This window comes from Henckelia pumila, chromosome 4, assembly GCF_033568475.1.
Source record: "Henckelia pumila isolate YLH828 chromosome 4, ASM3356847v2, whole genome shotgun sequence".
Classification (NCBI taxonomy): Eukaryota; Viridiplantae; Streptophyta; class Magnoliopsida; order Lamiales; family Gesneriaceae; genus Henckelia; species Henckelia pumila.
Window position 1 is genome coordinate 109,484,955 of NC_133123.1, and position 13,481 is coordinate 109,498,435.

At 33.5% G+C, this 13,481-nt stretch overlaps 1 protein-coding gene across 1 annotated transcript; it reads right to left on the minus strand.

Moving 5' to 3' along the window:
- Positions 1-257: 257 nt before the first annotated feature.
- LOC140863354 (cellulose synthase-like protein G3) lies at positions 258-8,940 on the minus strand. The gene is made up of 6 exons (XM_073266719.1): positions 8,278-8,940; positions 7,993-8,133; positions 6,168-6,293; positions 3,828-4,271; positions 3,005-3,352; positions 258-889 (listed from the first exon to the last, which is right to left on the minus strand). Exons 1-6 carry the CDS (start codon positions 8,872-8,874, stop codon positions 341-343), a joined length of 2,205 nt encoding a protein of 734 aa, XP_073122820.1. The 5' UTR covers positions 8,875-8,940; the 3' UTR covers positions 258-340.
- Positions 8,941-13,481: the final 4,541 nt, after the last annotated feature.

The window sequence follows — 13,481 nt, forward strand, 5'->3', positions numbered from 1 at the left end:
TTAGATTACACACATTTTAGTCAAGCACACTCACTGACACACAAATTTATTTTGACCATTTGTTATAAGTTCTAATATGTTAGTTGTCATCTTTCCGCATATCTTATTTTTTTACTAATTAATATCGACATACGAAAAAAGAAGCAGTTCAGTTGACCAACTTCAACTGAACTCAGTTTAGCATCTTTGGTGGTCGACTGCTACAATACATCAGTTTAGAAAGACCACCCCCTTCACCCGATCCTAACATTAGCAATATATGTTTTATGACGTATTTCATTAATGAAAAAAGTGGTACAAATTAAAATGTCACGAGGCTAAAAATATTACAAATCCAAATTTACAACCTAGATACAACAGAAAATGCCACAAAAACAAAGGATGCAAGAAAAATAGAAGCAATGGTAATCTTGGTTGGCATCCTCCCTTCATCTTTTCTCAAGAACATAGCTTCATAAATTGGCAAGCAAATCATCATTCCAAAACTCCCAACCAAAACTTGCCCGAGAAATTCGTCCATTTCCCTTAAACTCACCATACGAAGAACCCCATAAATAAATGCAACTAAATTCAAGATCGCTGCGCTGGAAAATGGCACAAACAAAGGAGAAGCAACCCCATATTCAATTTTCCCTTCATCGTACCTTTTTCTTTGTCCATCGCCATTCACTTTGCTTGTTACACCAAAATCTCTTGTTCCAATGCCCAAGTGATTACTTATGTATTCCAATGTACCAAACACGTCGGATGAAAGTGCCCTTGTTAGCACCATTCTTTGATCATTCCACCATCTTAGGAGTGTGCTTTTTGTAGAGATGAACTCCAGGCAATCTTGTCCGCAGGATCCCAGAAACAGGAAAACGTACAAGAAAAACATTGGATCTGAAACCTGAAACGTATCAATAGATATTATACCTTCAGCCTCATTAAATACGAGACATATCATGGATAGATATATTATAGAGTACTAGCGTATTTGCACACACCATTATGTGTGACCAAAAAGTTAATTTTTTCGAAAAAAATCTAATAAATTTATTGGAACAAAAAATAAATGTTTTTTGGGTTAAAATATTAACCATACGGAGTAGTTAAAAGATAATGAATTATATTAGTTATTTCCTACTCTTTTTTTCAAATAATTTGAAATTTTAAAATGAAGGTGTCATACCAAGAAACCATGTTAGTTTCTCTAAGACCTTCTTACTTGATAAATAGGTATAGATTGTGTGTTTGGTTTAATTAACATAAGTAAGATATTATGTTATTCATATCACAAAACCTATACCAGATAATCTCACGAGTCAATTTTTATTAGACGGATCTCTGATCCGACCTAACTAATGTAAAAATGTTACTTTTTATGTAAAAAAAAATATTACTTTCGACTACAAATATAGATCGACTAGATCCATCTCACGGATTTACCATTGACCTATTATATTTATATATGTCGCATTGTTTAATAAAGTAAAGAATATGTTTTCTATCCGTAAGACGGGTCGACCCGACCCATATTTACGATGTAAAGAAAAACCTTTGGTACAAACTTTTCCATTGGTTAGGTTGAATAAAAAATCTGACTCACAAAATCGATCATATTAGACCGTCTTATAAAAGTTTTATGTAAAGTAATAAAAACTTTATAATAACCAAATTTCATATATAATATATTTAAGTAGTGTTTCAAAACTAAATATATGATTTCAAAACTATATTGAGGCCTCAATATAATAAAAATAGAAAACATAAAATTAGTTATACTGCTGACTGCAACATTTTATATAACTTAAACTTCCCACGACTTCAAAAACCTCTCATTGCTTCTCCCACTTAGCCTTCAATTAGATTTCGTTGCCATCACTTTTTTTACAATTTACTAAAAATTTTATATATAAAAAATAATTTTAACAATTAAGGGATTGTGTATAGGTTTTCCATTCACCCAATTATTATTATTATTATTATTATTATTATTATTATTATTATTATTATTATTATTATTATTATTATTATTATTAACCCTTTATAGCTGTTTATCAATTTAAATGAATGCCTATTAGCTTCCTCTACATTTGGCAAAATTTACTAGACATAAATATATTTTAACAAACTTAACATGTAAATCATATATTATGTTTAATTTTAAACATTAATTAATAAGAAAAAATATGAAAATAATTAATTTGATAAAAAAAAAATCTATGTATGTATCTGATTGCTATTCTTACCAAATATCGAAAGAAATTTTGTTATCCGAAGCCCGAGAAATCAACGGTATATCAAATTTTGCCTCATCTTTCTTCAATCATTCCATGTCATTCTAGAGCATGTCTTCTTTAAGACGATTTCAAAGATTTGTATTCGTGAGATAGACCAACCGATCTATGTGTGTAACGAAAATTAATAGTTTGACATAAAAGTAATAGTTTTTGATAAATTAGGTATATCTCACGAAATTAACATGTGAGATGACCTAATATAGGCCCGTTTGGTATTAAAAGCCAAACCAAAAAAACATTTTTTTTGAAAAAAAAAATAGTTCTTTTTTACTTTATAAGGTGTTTGGATGGTAATTTAAGTGCTTAAAAAGGCACTTTTTAAAGTCAAATTTAGAGTTTTTTTAAAAGCCCAAAATTAAAACTTAAAAAAACACTTGAAAAAAAAAAATTTCTTTCAAATCCAAACGGGCTCGTAGTTTTTGTGTTCATTTTAAAAGATATTTTAGACTTCCAACTTCTTTCAATGTCTACTACCAATTTTTCCTGGATGATTGCTATACATTCTTTATCAATTATCATGATGAATGCTGCTGCCAGGCGCCAACGTATTTTTGTGTATATTATCTGGAATAACTTAAAAGAACGGTGAACTACTCATCGCCGTTTCAAAGCTATGAATTTTCAATTTTTTGGATTTTTAATCCTTCTCAAAATCCAAATGGTTTCGTATAAAACACAATCTAATATATAGAAAATGAAAATAACATCTACATAGCACGTACCTTAGGGAAGATGGAGATATTGTTGAGCAAAGTGAGTTGAGGGAGGAAAGCATAGATGGTGATGGGAAATGACATCATGGGCCCAAAAGCATAGTAACAATAGCAATGGGCCATTAGTGGGCCCAAAAAACTCGTACCAAATGTTAGTGGGCTATATTTGGAGAAGGCCACCTCGAAGAGGCCCACGACCCATCTCTTTTGTTGGGTTATCATATCATTAAGAGATATGGGCGTATCCGCTAAAAAAGCAGGCCTTTCTGGATTACAAAATATGGACCTCCATCCCTCACAGTGTAGCCTGTAGCCGGTGTAGAAGTCCTCCACCAATGAGCCGTATCTGAATCCCATCTGTCAGTATAGAATCAAACTGTTTTTAGAATTTTTTTTTTTTTATTTCTCCTTTCATTTTGAATTTTATCATAAAACCAGGAAATAGTCGCAATGTAGTTACGCAATCTATTAGAAAAAGAAAAATATATATTATTAGACATAAAATTTATGTTTAAATATATATAAACCAATTTAAATAATCTATAATCTCTTGTATCTGACAACTAAAAGATCCGAATAAAGTAAAATAATGGACATCCCTAGACCCCTTCTTTAAAAAAAATATGGCAAGTCTTTTCAAAATAAATTACCAAACTGTTTTTTCAGAATTTACTAGCTGTTTTTTTAATAATAATAATAAAAAAAAAAAGCTCAATCAATCACCCACTAAACTATATGAGAAACTTTAAAAAATCACATTAATTATTATATTCACCCACAAGAGAGCTGAACCCAAGAACTCAAAATCATTATGTTGGAAGAAAGGGCATACCTTGGAACCCCAATTGGTTCCCTTCTCATAACTACAGGCTGCCACACGGTGTGCCAGCTCCAAAATATGTGGATAATTGATCCTCTTACTTGGAATACGGTCTGGGCCCAGTTCAGCCATTTCGGGCTCGATAAAAGATGATGGGCCTCCATGAAAAGCCCGTCGACTGAAAAACGTTCCGGTACCAAAGTAATCTGGGCCCAAAAGCCCGTTCATGCCCACAGGATTTATATGAAATACCCGTCTTAACTCGGACGCGTAAATATCAGCCTGGTTAATCCCGTCGAACAGGAGAGGGAATTGGACATACCCTAGATTGGGCTTAATTGAATGGTCCATGAAGAAACATAACATGGTGTGTGGTGTTCTTGGGTCGTTGGAGATCATGTCACAATCCAAGGTCAAAAGTATTGGGGCATTTGTCATGATTCCTGACACTCGAAGCTATTCAAATAATATAAAAATAAAGAAATGTCACCAACATAAAATGATTAAGCATGATATCTCATATCTATTACAAAACTAATATATATATATATATATGATGAGATAAATAATACATAGATAACTAATATAATGTAATAAAAAAATAATTAAAAAATGATAGTTAATATAGTATTTGATTTGATTGATAGATTATAAGTTTATTTGATTTGATTAAATTTTATATAAAAATGATAAATTACTATTTTGTCTTTTTAACAATAAATAAAATATAAATAAAATTATTTATAATGGGTAATATAGTAATTTAAATTCAATTATTTGATTGATTTAAGATAAATAAATGAATAAATAATATGACAAAAAAAACGCGAGATTGGATAAGATAAATTATACATAAATTACTAAACCATCGTACCAAACTGTAAATGTATTTTTTTCTTTGAAACATTTTTAATTTATTTTCATTCTCTCTACTATAGGTTCTTTACCTTCCGATATTCTTTTAAAGAAGAAATGATCCCTAGTTGTTTTTAAAATTATTTAAAATGATTCATTTTATTATATTAATTTCTTTCTAATAAATACACTTTTAGTATTGGCTTTTGTCCATTTTGTTGGGAGATCATAAGATATTATAATACTAATTATCTAATTCATCTGTCATTTATATACCTAGATACCATTTAGTACATTGGATAAAAGTGAGATGATCCATAAATTTTTATTCATCTCATGTTTCTTTCATTTTTTTGTTAAGTGAATGTCGTCTCATGGCCCGGTATGACATTAGATGTAGGCTTGATGAAAAATCCCTTCTAACTCATGGGTATTAGTGGAGAATGAGTGTCATATATGTGAAATTGGCAAGAACAATTAAGATATTTTATAATAATAAACATAATAATCCTACAAAATTAAAAACATACAAAACCAATGTTTTCATAACCGAACCAGTGATCGAACCGGATTATCTTGAAAAAACGATCTAACCGATCGAACCGTTTTAAAATTTAAAACCTAACATATGTGTATAAATAGACATAAATATATTTATCCTAGTTTGAAAAATAAAATAACGATATTAATATATTCAAAATATTAATTATAGTTATATATAATTTTTAAAGTAAATAAATTAATTAAAAAAACTCTAATAATATTAAAATAATATTTTTAAGGATGTACAAATTCCAATTAATCATGTATATATTTAATAAAATATTAAATTAAAGTTCTAAATTTTTTTCAAAAAATTAATTTTAAAAAAAAATAAATTTTTTTTGAAATTTCGGTTGATCCGATTCTTGGGGCCGGTTCTTGACCGGTTCTGAACAGTTCAACCGTGAAAACGATTATTTGGAGTGTTCCGGACCGGACCAGTGACCGGTCGAACCGGCCGCTCCGGTCCGGTTCCGTTTTGAAAACATTATACAAAACAACATATTACTCATATCTATGTATTACTTATCCATATTTCATCATGTTTTTATCACACTTCTATTCATTTTACATACATCTCATCCATGATATCAAACGGTATATGCGTGTGTGCCGAATTGTTGATAAAAGACATGTGGCGAATATTAGTGTATGTTTTGTTAGATGAGTGATTTTGCTTGTGGTAATATTTTTGATGCGCTAGCAGACGGAGTCGGTTGATTTTATTAATTCGATTACATTTTTTTTTGTAATTTGTTAATCATGATCTGACCTATGTTTAATGGAATTTTATTTTTTAAAAGTATTTTCGAAGCTCTATATAAAATTCTTATTGTTGATAACTTATACTTCATCTCAAACTCAAATTTCAAGTTTGGAATAAGATTTCAATTTTGAAATCCAATAATAATAAACTCTTCTCAAATATAAAGGAAAAAATAAATAAATTCTTACCAACACATTAAGGGCTCCAGCCTTGAAATGATGTGGGACTGCCCTATTTTTCTGTCTTGAAACATAAATGAGATTTGGCATTGAACTGCCTGCCAAGTCTTTATCATCCCCACTCACCGACAGAACCTACATATGTTAGAACCAAACTAATGTCGATTAAACACTGTAATTCAGAAAAGAATTAACTTAATTTATTATAAATAACTTATAAATTATTATATATATCTTAATTCAGGGAAGCTAATGCAGCTGCCGATGAGTTGGCATGAGAATTCTTCAAGGATCGGGTACTCTACAACCAGATCACATTCAAGGATGGATCAGAGGCATCCCTAATTTGGATAGGGAGTGTATCCCATACGTTCTAGTCAGCACGAAGACAACTTAGCTAAGTTAGTTTAGATTGTTTGGAGTTCTTTGGAATCGTACTAGAGAGATCTTGGCCTAGTCTCTTTTTCCGAAATATCTATTTTCTTGTTCTAATAATCTTATAGGGTCCGCCAAACCCCGCCACAGCCGTAATGGGCTTAAAGATGATGTACTGGGTACTGTTAAATCTTTTTTGTTATCTTCACTGTACTATTATTAGGGATGCTTAACATGATGGGTAGAACTGGAACGGCCTCCCGTGAATCTGAAACCCGAACCTCTCTGGTCTGGTTCCGAACCACCCTAAACATCCATAAATTACTGGTATTTTGGTGCACACATTACATGCATGTACAATAATTGATATTATAAAAGTTTTCTTTGTAGTTCACATTATAAATATGGTATATTTTGACCAATTTTGAATTTTTTCATAAGAAAAAGGAAAAAACTAAACTGAAATGATAACTTTAAAAAAAATAACGATGGAAAAAAATATATCGTAATTCGTAACACCATACCAAGTTAGTCGGTCTAGCCCCTTCCACCTTAATATTAGTAATAGATAGGTTTAGGGTGGTCCCATATATGACTTTGTAACCAAGTTCTAGGAATTTGCCATGGTTCCACTCCAAACCAGAACTACACCGAATCCCAACCTTTTTTTTGCTTCATTAATGTATAGTGGATCCAGGTGGCTCAAATCAGACCAGAAATCCGATCAAACCAAACAGAATTCAAACCAAAATTTCTTCTTATTTTACCCAAAAAATTAACCTACATCTTCTTCAAATTAGATACCAAATGATTAAATTATCATTTTTCTGTAACCTCCCTATCTCTTTTTCTTGCTAACTTCTTTCTCAAAATTTGTCATTCATCAATCAATTCTTATTAAATCAGACCTCATAAATTTGTAGTCATAACTCTAACTTACATTAAAAATTAGAAAAAAAATACATAAAATTAAGCGTTTAATAATAAAAAAATAATATTATCGCCTTCACTTATATAAATTATTGTTATTATTTTACACGTGTGCACAATTTAGTTATCATAATAAAAATCAACATAATTCCATAAAGATAATATTTTTGAAATCTGCCATTGAATTTTTGGAAGCGCATATTTGAGATATAAAGAACCTACAGGCATATTTTTGTCTCCTAAATATTAAAATAACATCTATAGCAAGTATCACTCATATTTTCATATCCAACTATTTTACCATTCAACTCTGAAAAAACAGGAGTAAATCCTATGTAAGACCATCTCAAACATATTCTTATACCTGTGAAATTTGTGGGCTCGTTTCAAACTCATAGTTTAAAATATTACTTTTCATAATAAAATTAACTCGAAAGACGTTCTCATAAGAGTTTTTTTTTTAAAAAAAAGTATGGGCCAAAAGGATAAATATTTTAAGCTTATAAAATCTAATGAATTTGCACTCAACCTGAACAATTGCAGGATGATCTTTGGTTGTAAATCCTTGAGTCCATTTTCCAAAAGCTTCAACACTAATTTTGCATTCATCATCAACAAATCCTCTCTCCACAACTTTTTCTACTCTGCTCTTCATATCCTCATACATTATCTGCAGTATTATTTATTAGAATCGACACATATATTTTGCACAGCAATAAATCGAACAATTAAAAATCAGTCACGTACGGCAGCAAAAGATCGAAAAATACTGTTTTTTTAAGACTTAAAATATTGCAAAAGGAACAAAAATTGCCTGAATGCTTCGAGTGCGAGAATCGGAAGCACGAGTGTTGTGAAAATAGGCGTGGGGGCACCTCTCCATGATCTTATTCTCCTTACAGAAAGGCAACCACGCCTTGGCGAATCTAGCGGCCTCCATCAGAGCGAAGAGCGTAAGCTCAGATCCCCCATCATCCGACACGTAGATCGACAGCTTCTCCGCCGGGTAATCGTACGCCATCACCGACAAGGCGGTCGCAGCCACCGTCATCGGCGGCTCCTTGTACGGGTCCGCCGTGCATATGAATATGTCGAGCGCCGGAAACTCCTCCGTGCTGAAGACTTTCCCTAGGTTTTCGGGAAAGGGGGTTTTGATGAGTGGGTTCAGTCGAAAGCACTGTGAATTCAGCCATGTGAAGGTGAGAAAGAGATCCGATAGTAGAATTGGAAGGGATATGAAGAAGGTGTGGAGATTGATCGGCGAGTGAATTAGGATTTTTGCGTGGTGGTAGAACAAAGTTAGGATGGCAAAGGAGTAAATAAGCGCAAAAGCGCGGTTGAAAAACCGGCGGGGGAGGAGCTGAGATGAGTTCAACTTCAGTGGGTGCTTTGGGGTTGTATCTGCTTCCATTGATTCGGCTTGTACCACCGGCTATATATATATATATACTACTTATTAAAATCTTGATGTTATCCGAAGTAAGTGGAACTCGGATGATCGCGAGGTCAAATATTTCTATGGTGTTCCAACGAATAGGTTTTTGGGGTTGTAACGAAAATTGTTAGAGGCCATCAAATGTACGATGTAAATTTTGTTACTCTTGAATCAATCACCGCAAATATATCACAAAACTAAATAATTTTTTTAGAGTAACGATGAAAATTTACATTTCAAATGGAGGAGATTCTTCTATTTACATAGTTTTCAACAATAAATTGTTTCCTTTTTTTTTTTTGGTTTGGTCTTCGATGTTTTGGTGGAACAGTTTAGTCCTAAATATTTAAAAATTTTATCTAAGTTGATCTTTCCATCAATTTAACAAATGCATCAGCGAGAGAAAAATCCGTGTCAATCCTAGATATTTTGATATTTTTTCGATTTGTCTCAAATGTTTCGACGTCTCGATAGATCCGGTGCACCAGTAAAGCTATCATAAGCAATGAAGGAGCTGAAGCTGGATATCAAGTTTTGGCTGACATGATGGCCAAGGGACTTCACACGGGCATCGTCCCGAAAAATAAAGATCACCTCACGCGGTCTGCATCAGTAAGCTGCATGAACTCAAATATGATCTCTAGGGACTTAATATATTCCTCAGCCACAATGGGATCGGCTGACCCCTTGAACTCGCTTGGCCCCAAGTCTTTGAATTGCTTGACGACGGGGTTCGTGACCACTGCAGTGCAATTATTTCCTGCATTTGGACGTCTGAGCCTGTAACAACTGCTAAATCTGCTCCCCTTGATGAGCACGACTCTGTTCTCGCAGTAACGTGGCTAGTCCCGTCAGAAACTGATTATTCTGGTTATTCTGATTGTTCGGATCATTGGACTCATTGGTGTTCTATCCTCTACGAGTATTCATAGTCCTTATGTCCAAAATCATCCATAACACTCAGTCACGGCTTTTACATAATCGAACATAGCATTTAACATACATAAATCGTAAATCTATCATGCTATCATGCAACTTAATCATTTAAAACCTTAAAACTTACAGATTTGAAGAAGAAGCATCTGAGTCGTGGCGAGAATACATGCGCGCGCTGTCTCTCAGAGCCAACCTGGCTCTAATACCAAGCTGCAACCCCCCATATTCGACGATTGTCCTCACTGTATCAAGATGAGTCTTTCCAACGTACTTATGTCCTTACTCACACACAACCTGAGAAAATTTTCAGGGGGTCACCTATCCTATAATTGCCTCAAGTCAAACATGCTTAACTTTGGAGTTCTTATGTGATGAGCTCCAGAAAAGAAGATGAAATTTTTGTGATATGAGTAGTACATATCAAATCTTTTGTACCTCTCATTTCGGTGCGAGATCATTTCATTCATGTCATTTGTCACCCATTCATTGGTGGGGTTTTCATCTTTCAAGTATTAACCATCCATATTCCAGACCATGTACTGCCCTAGGACATTTGGCTCTGGGTGTCACATATTTTGGTTGAGTTTCCATCTTTCAGGTGTTATGTGGTTCCCATCTCTCAGGTATTACCTGAAACGACCCAAGCTACTATTGATTTTTTTTAATACCTTGCTTAAAAATATTGATGATACATATACGCCCATACATATATGTATTTGTACTAAAAATAATTTTTCATAAAATAATACAATATATAAATATTTCATGTATATAAATATCATTAAATTACATACTTAAACTTGAATAACTTTGCATGCATAGAATCTCATCACATAAATTCTTAAATCGTATTTTCTCTTCAAATCCATGCAAACACACAATTCATGCATACGTAAAATATCTCAACTTCATGCAAATCCATAAAATATTATTCATGTGCGGAAACTAAAATTGTTTAAACTCAAAACATTCATATCTTAAAATAAGCTATGGTCACGGGTACTAACTGCTCGGACGCTCATACACATTCACCGCCAGTTCGGACAACATCCTCATCAGACTCTTGTTCACCTGCATCATTTAAGTCCAGTGAGTCTAGAGGCTCAACACGTTCTATCCTTACATATCAATTTGAAACCACATGCATGCACACATCATATAAAATATCGTGAATATACTTATACATGCATGATCTTAAAAAATATTTTATAATGTTGCATCTTAAACATCATCATTATCATATCTTTACATAAATTATCATCATACTGTTTAGTAAACTTCATCGAGTACATAATAATTTCTTGAACTTGAACATTATACATAACATCATATGACATGTCATAAACTCAAACTTTCATATAGGTTGTATCAATGTCGTGTGACTGTGCCATATTCGAATGATCAATCTAGAAACCAATGTACGTGGCGGTGGGATCTCCACCTCTTATGCCACTTCACCAGGGCCTTTGCCCTAGATCCATAGGCGCATAAACATAATCATATGGAAAAGAAATCGGGCCCCAGTATCTCGACTCACAGTCCTGTATGCATATGGAAAGGGCTTCGGGCCTAGGCATCCCATCCCTAATCCCGTAATTGTCACACAGTCACTTCAACTTCCTTAAAACATATCTTTACATGCCCATAATCTTTCATAAAATATTTCTTTCATGATGCATGAACTTAAGAAACATCATCATAATTTCATCATTTCATAAGTTTTGCCCGTAAATAAATATTTAATTATTTTCATAAAATCATAATTATACATAAAAATACATAGATGAATTAAATATATATTTACGGACTATTTATTTTTTATGGAATTGTTCAAGTCGCTGACCCCTAAGACTTAAGCTCATACATTCATAGACTGGCCCAAACTCAATCTAGGCACATTACTTAACTAGCCCATAAATTTCATTTAGCCCATTAATTTTTTTAGCTCATCAAGACTTGGCCCAATAATTTTCATGAACCACTTGGCCCTTAAAAATTAATGGACTCACTTAATTAATTAATTAAGCCCATATCAATTCATTAAACCCCAAAAACACAGCCCTAGCCCGAGCCCATATCAATTCATTAAACTAACTCAAGCCCAAAATTTCCTAACTTAAACTTTTAGTCAAAATAAATTAAAATACCCGAGCCCAACTAATATAATCCGGACTCGAACTCAACTAACTTGACCCACTATATTTTTAGACCCGACTCGGACAAAAAAACCCAAGCTTGTCCCGCTTAAACCCCAAAAACACAGCCCTAGCCTGAGCAGATTTCTGCTCGCGACTAGGCTGCCTTTAAGGGCTGCGACCGCCTGGCTCCGGCCACCACCGATCGTAGCCCCATCGACACAACCTTTCCCAAGGTCTTGGAGTTTTAACCAACCTAGAACCAGCCCCTAACTCGAGCCCTATAGCCTATACGAGCCTCTGCCCTAGAACTTCTCGACCTCTTTTCGCGTGCAGTTCTGAGTAGTCTGCCAAATCACATTTGTGTCGCCTGTTCCGACCACCCTTGGTTGGATCCCCTCCACCCAGACTTAGCCAACATCTAGGCGGTCCTAACCTGACCAGCCTAACCCCAAACCGTGGCCTATATAAGGAGAACGAGCCCCTCTTCCCCGAAACCCTATACCTGCGCACCAGCTGCCATGTTTCTGTTTCCATTTCGTTTCTAGCCCAACCTGGCTCAAAATACCCATCCAACTCAACTCTAGGGACCCTAACTCAGACCTCAAGACGTGGTGCAATATTCTAGAACAATCCATGGCAGAAAAACGTGAGAAAGTTGATGCATAAGCCATAAAAAAATGTGGACTGGTCAAATGTTCTTGATTGTTCTTTGATTAAACCACATACAACATGCATGATCTGACTTTTCATGTGAAAATCAGAATAATATGACTTAAATGGTAGCCAAGAAGGGATTCAAACGTGCTTTTGCATTAATTACGCTTGAATATACGTTACCGTCGTGTAGATTGCTCTTCGAGACGAACGACACGTTAAATCCTTGATAAATCTTCAAAGGAATCGTGTAGTGTGTGTTTGAAGGGGAAAGGGACGTCTGATGAATGAGGGAGGCGGCTTATGGTGGAGAAAAACGTGATGAAGGGTGAATGAGGGTGATTCATGCTTATATTTGTATATAAAATGGGCCGGGTTTAGTTGACTTAATAAATCAAGTTAAAACACTAATAAGCCCACTAACACGTCTGATAAAATCTATAATTTTTGGAATAAAGGCTTGTGGGATTTTTAAAGCATTTTAAAAGCCCTTAAAATAGCTTATTTTTGTAAAAATTGGGCTTCTATACATACATACATACATACATACATACATACATATATATATATATATATATATATATATATATATATATATATATATATTGAAACTCTTATCTCCTAAAAATAAAATCTTAAAATAATAAATTTTGGCTCTTGAAATTCTTAGTCAAAATTCTAGATGAAAAATCTCCATCTCGTTTGTCCACGGTCCCGTCTACGTGATCGCAAAATATCTTTCTCGAATAAATTCATAAATTTCATAATAGCGGGTTAAATGCTATAATAACATTTAAAACATAAAAATAAATCATATAATACACATAATAGCACATAAAATCATTTAACCCCTTT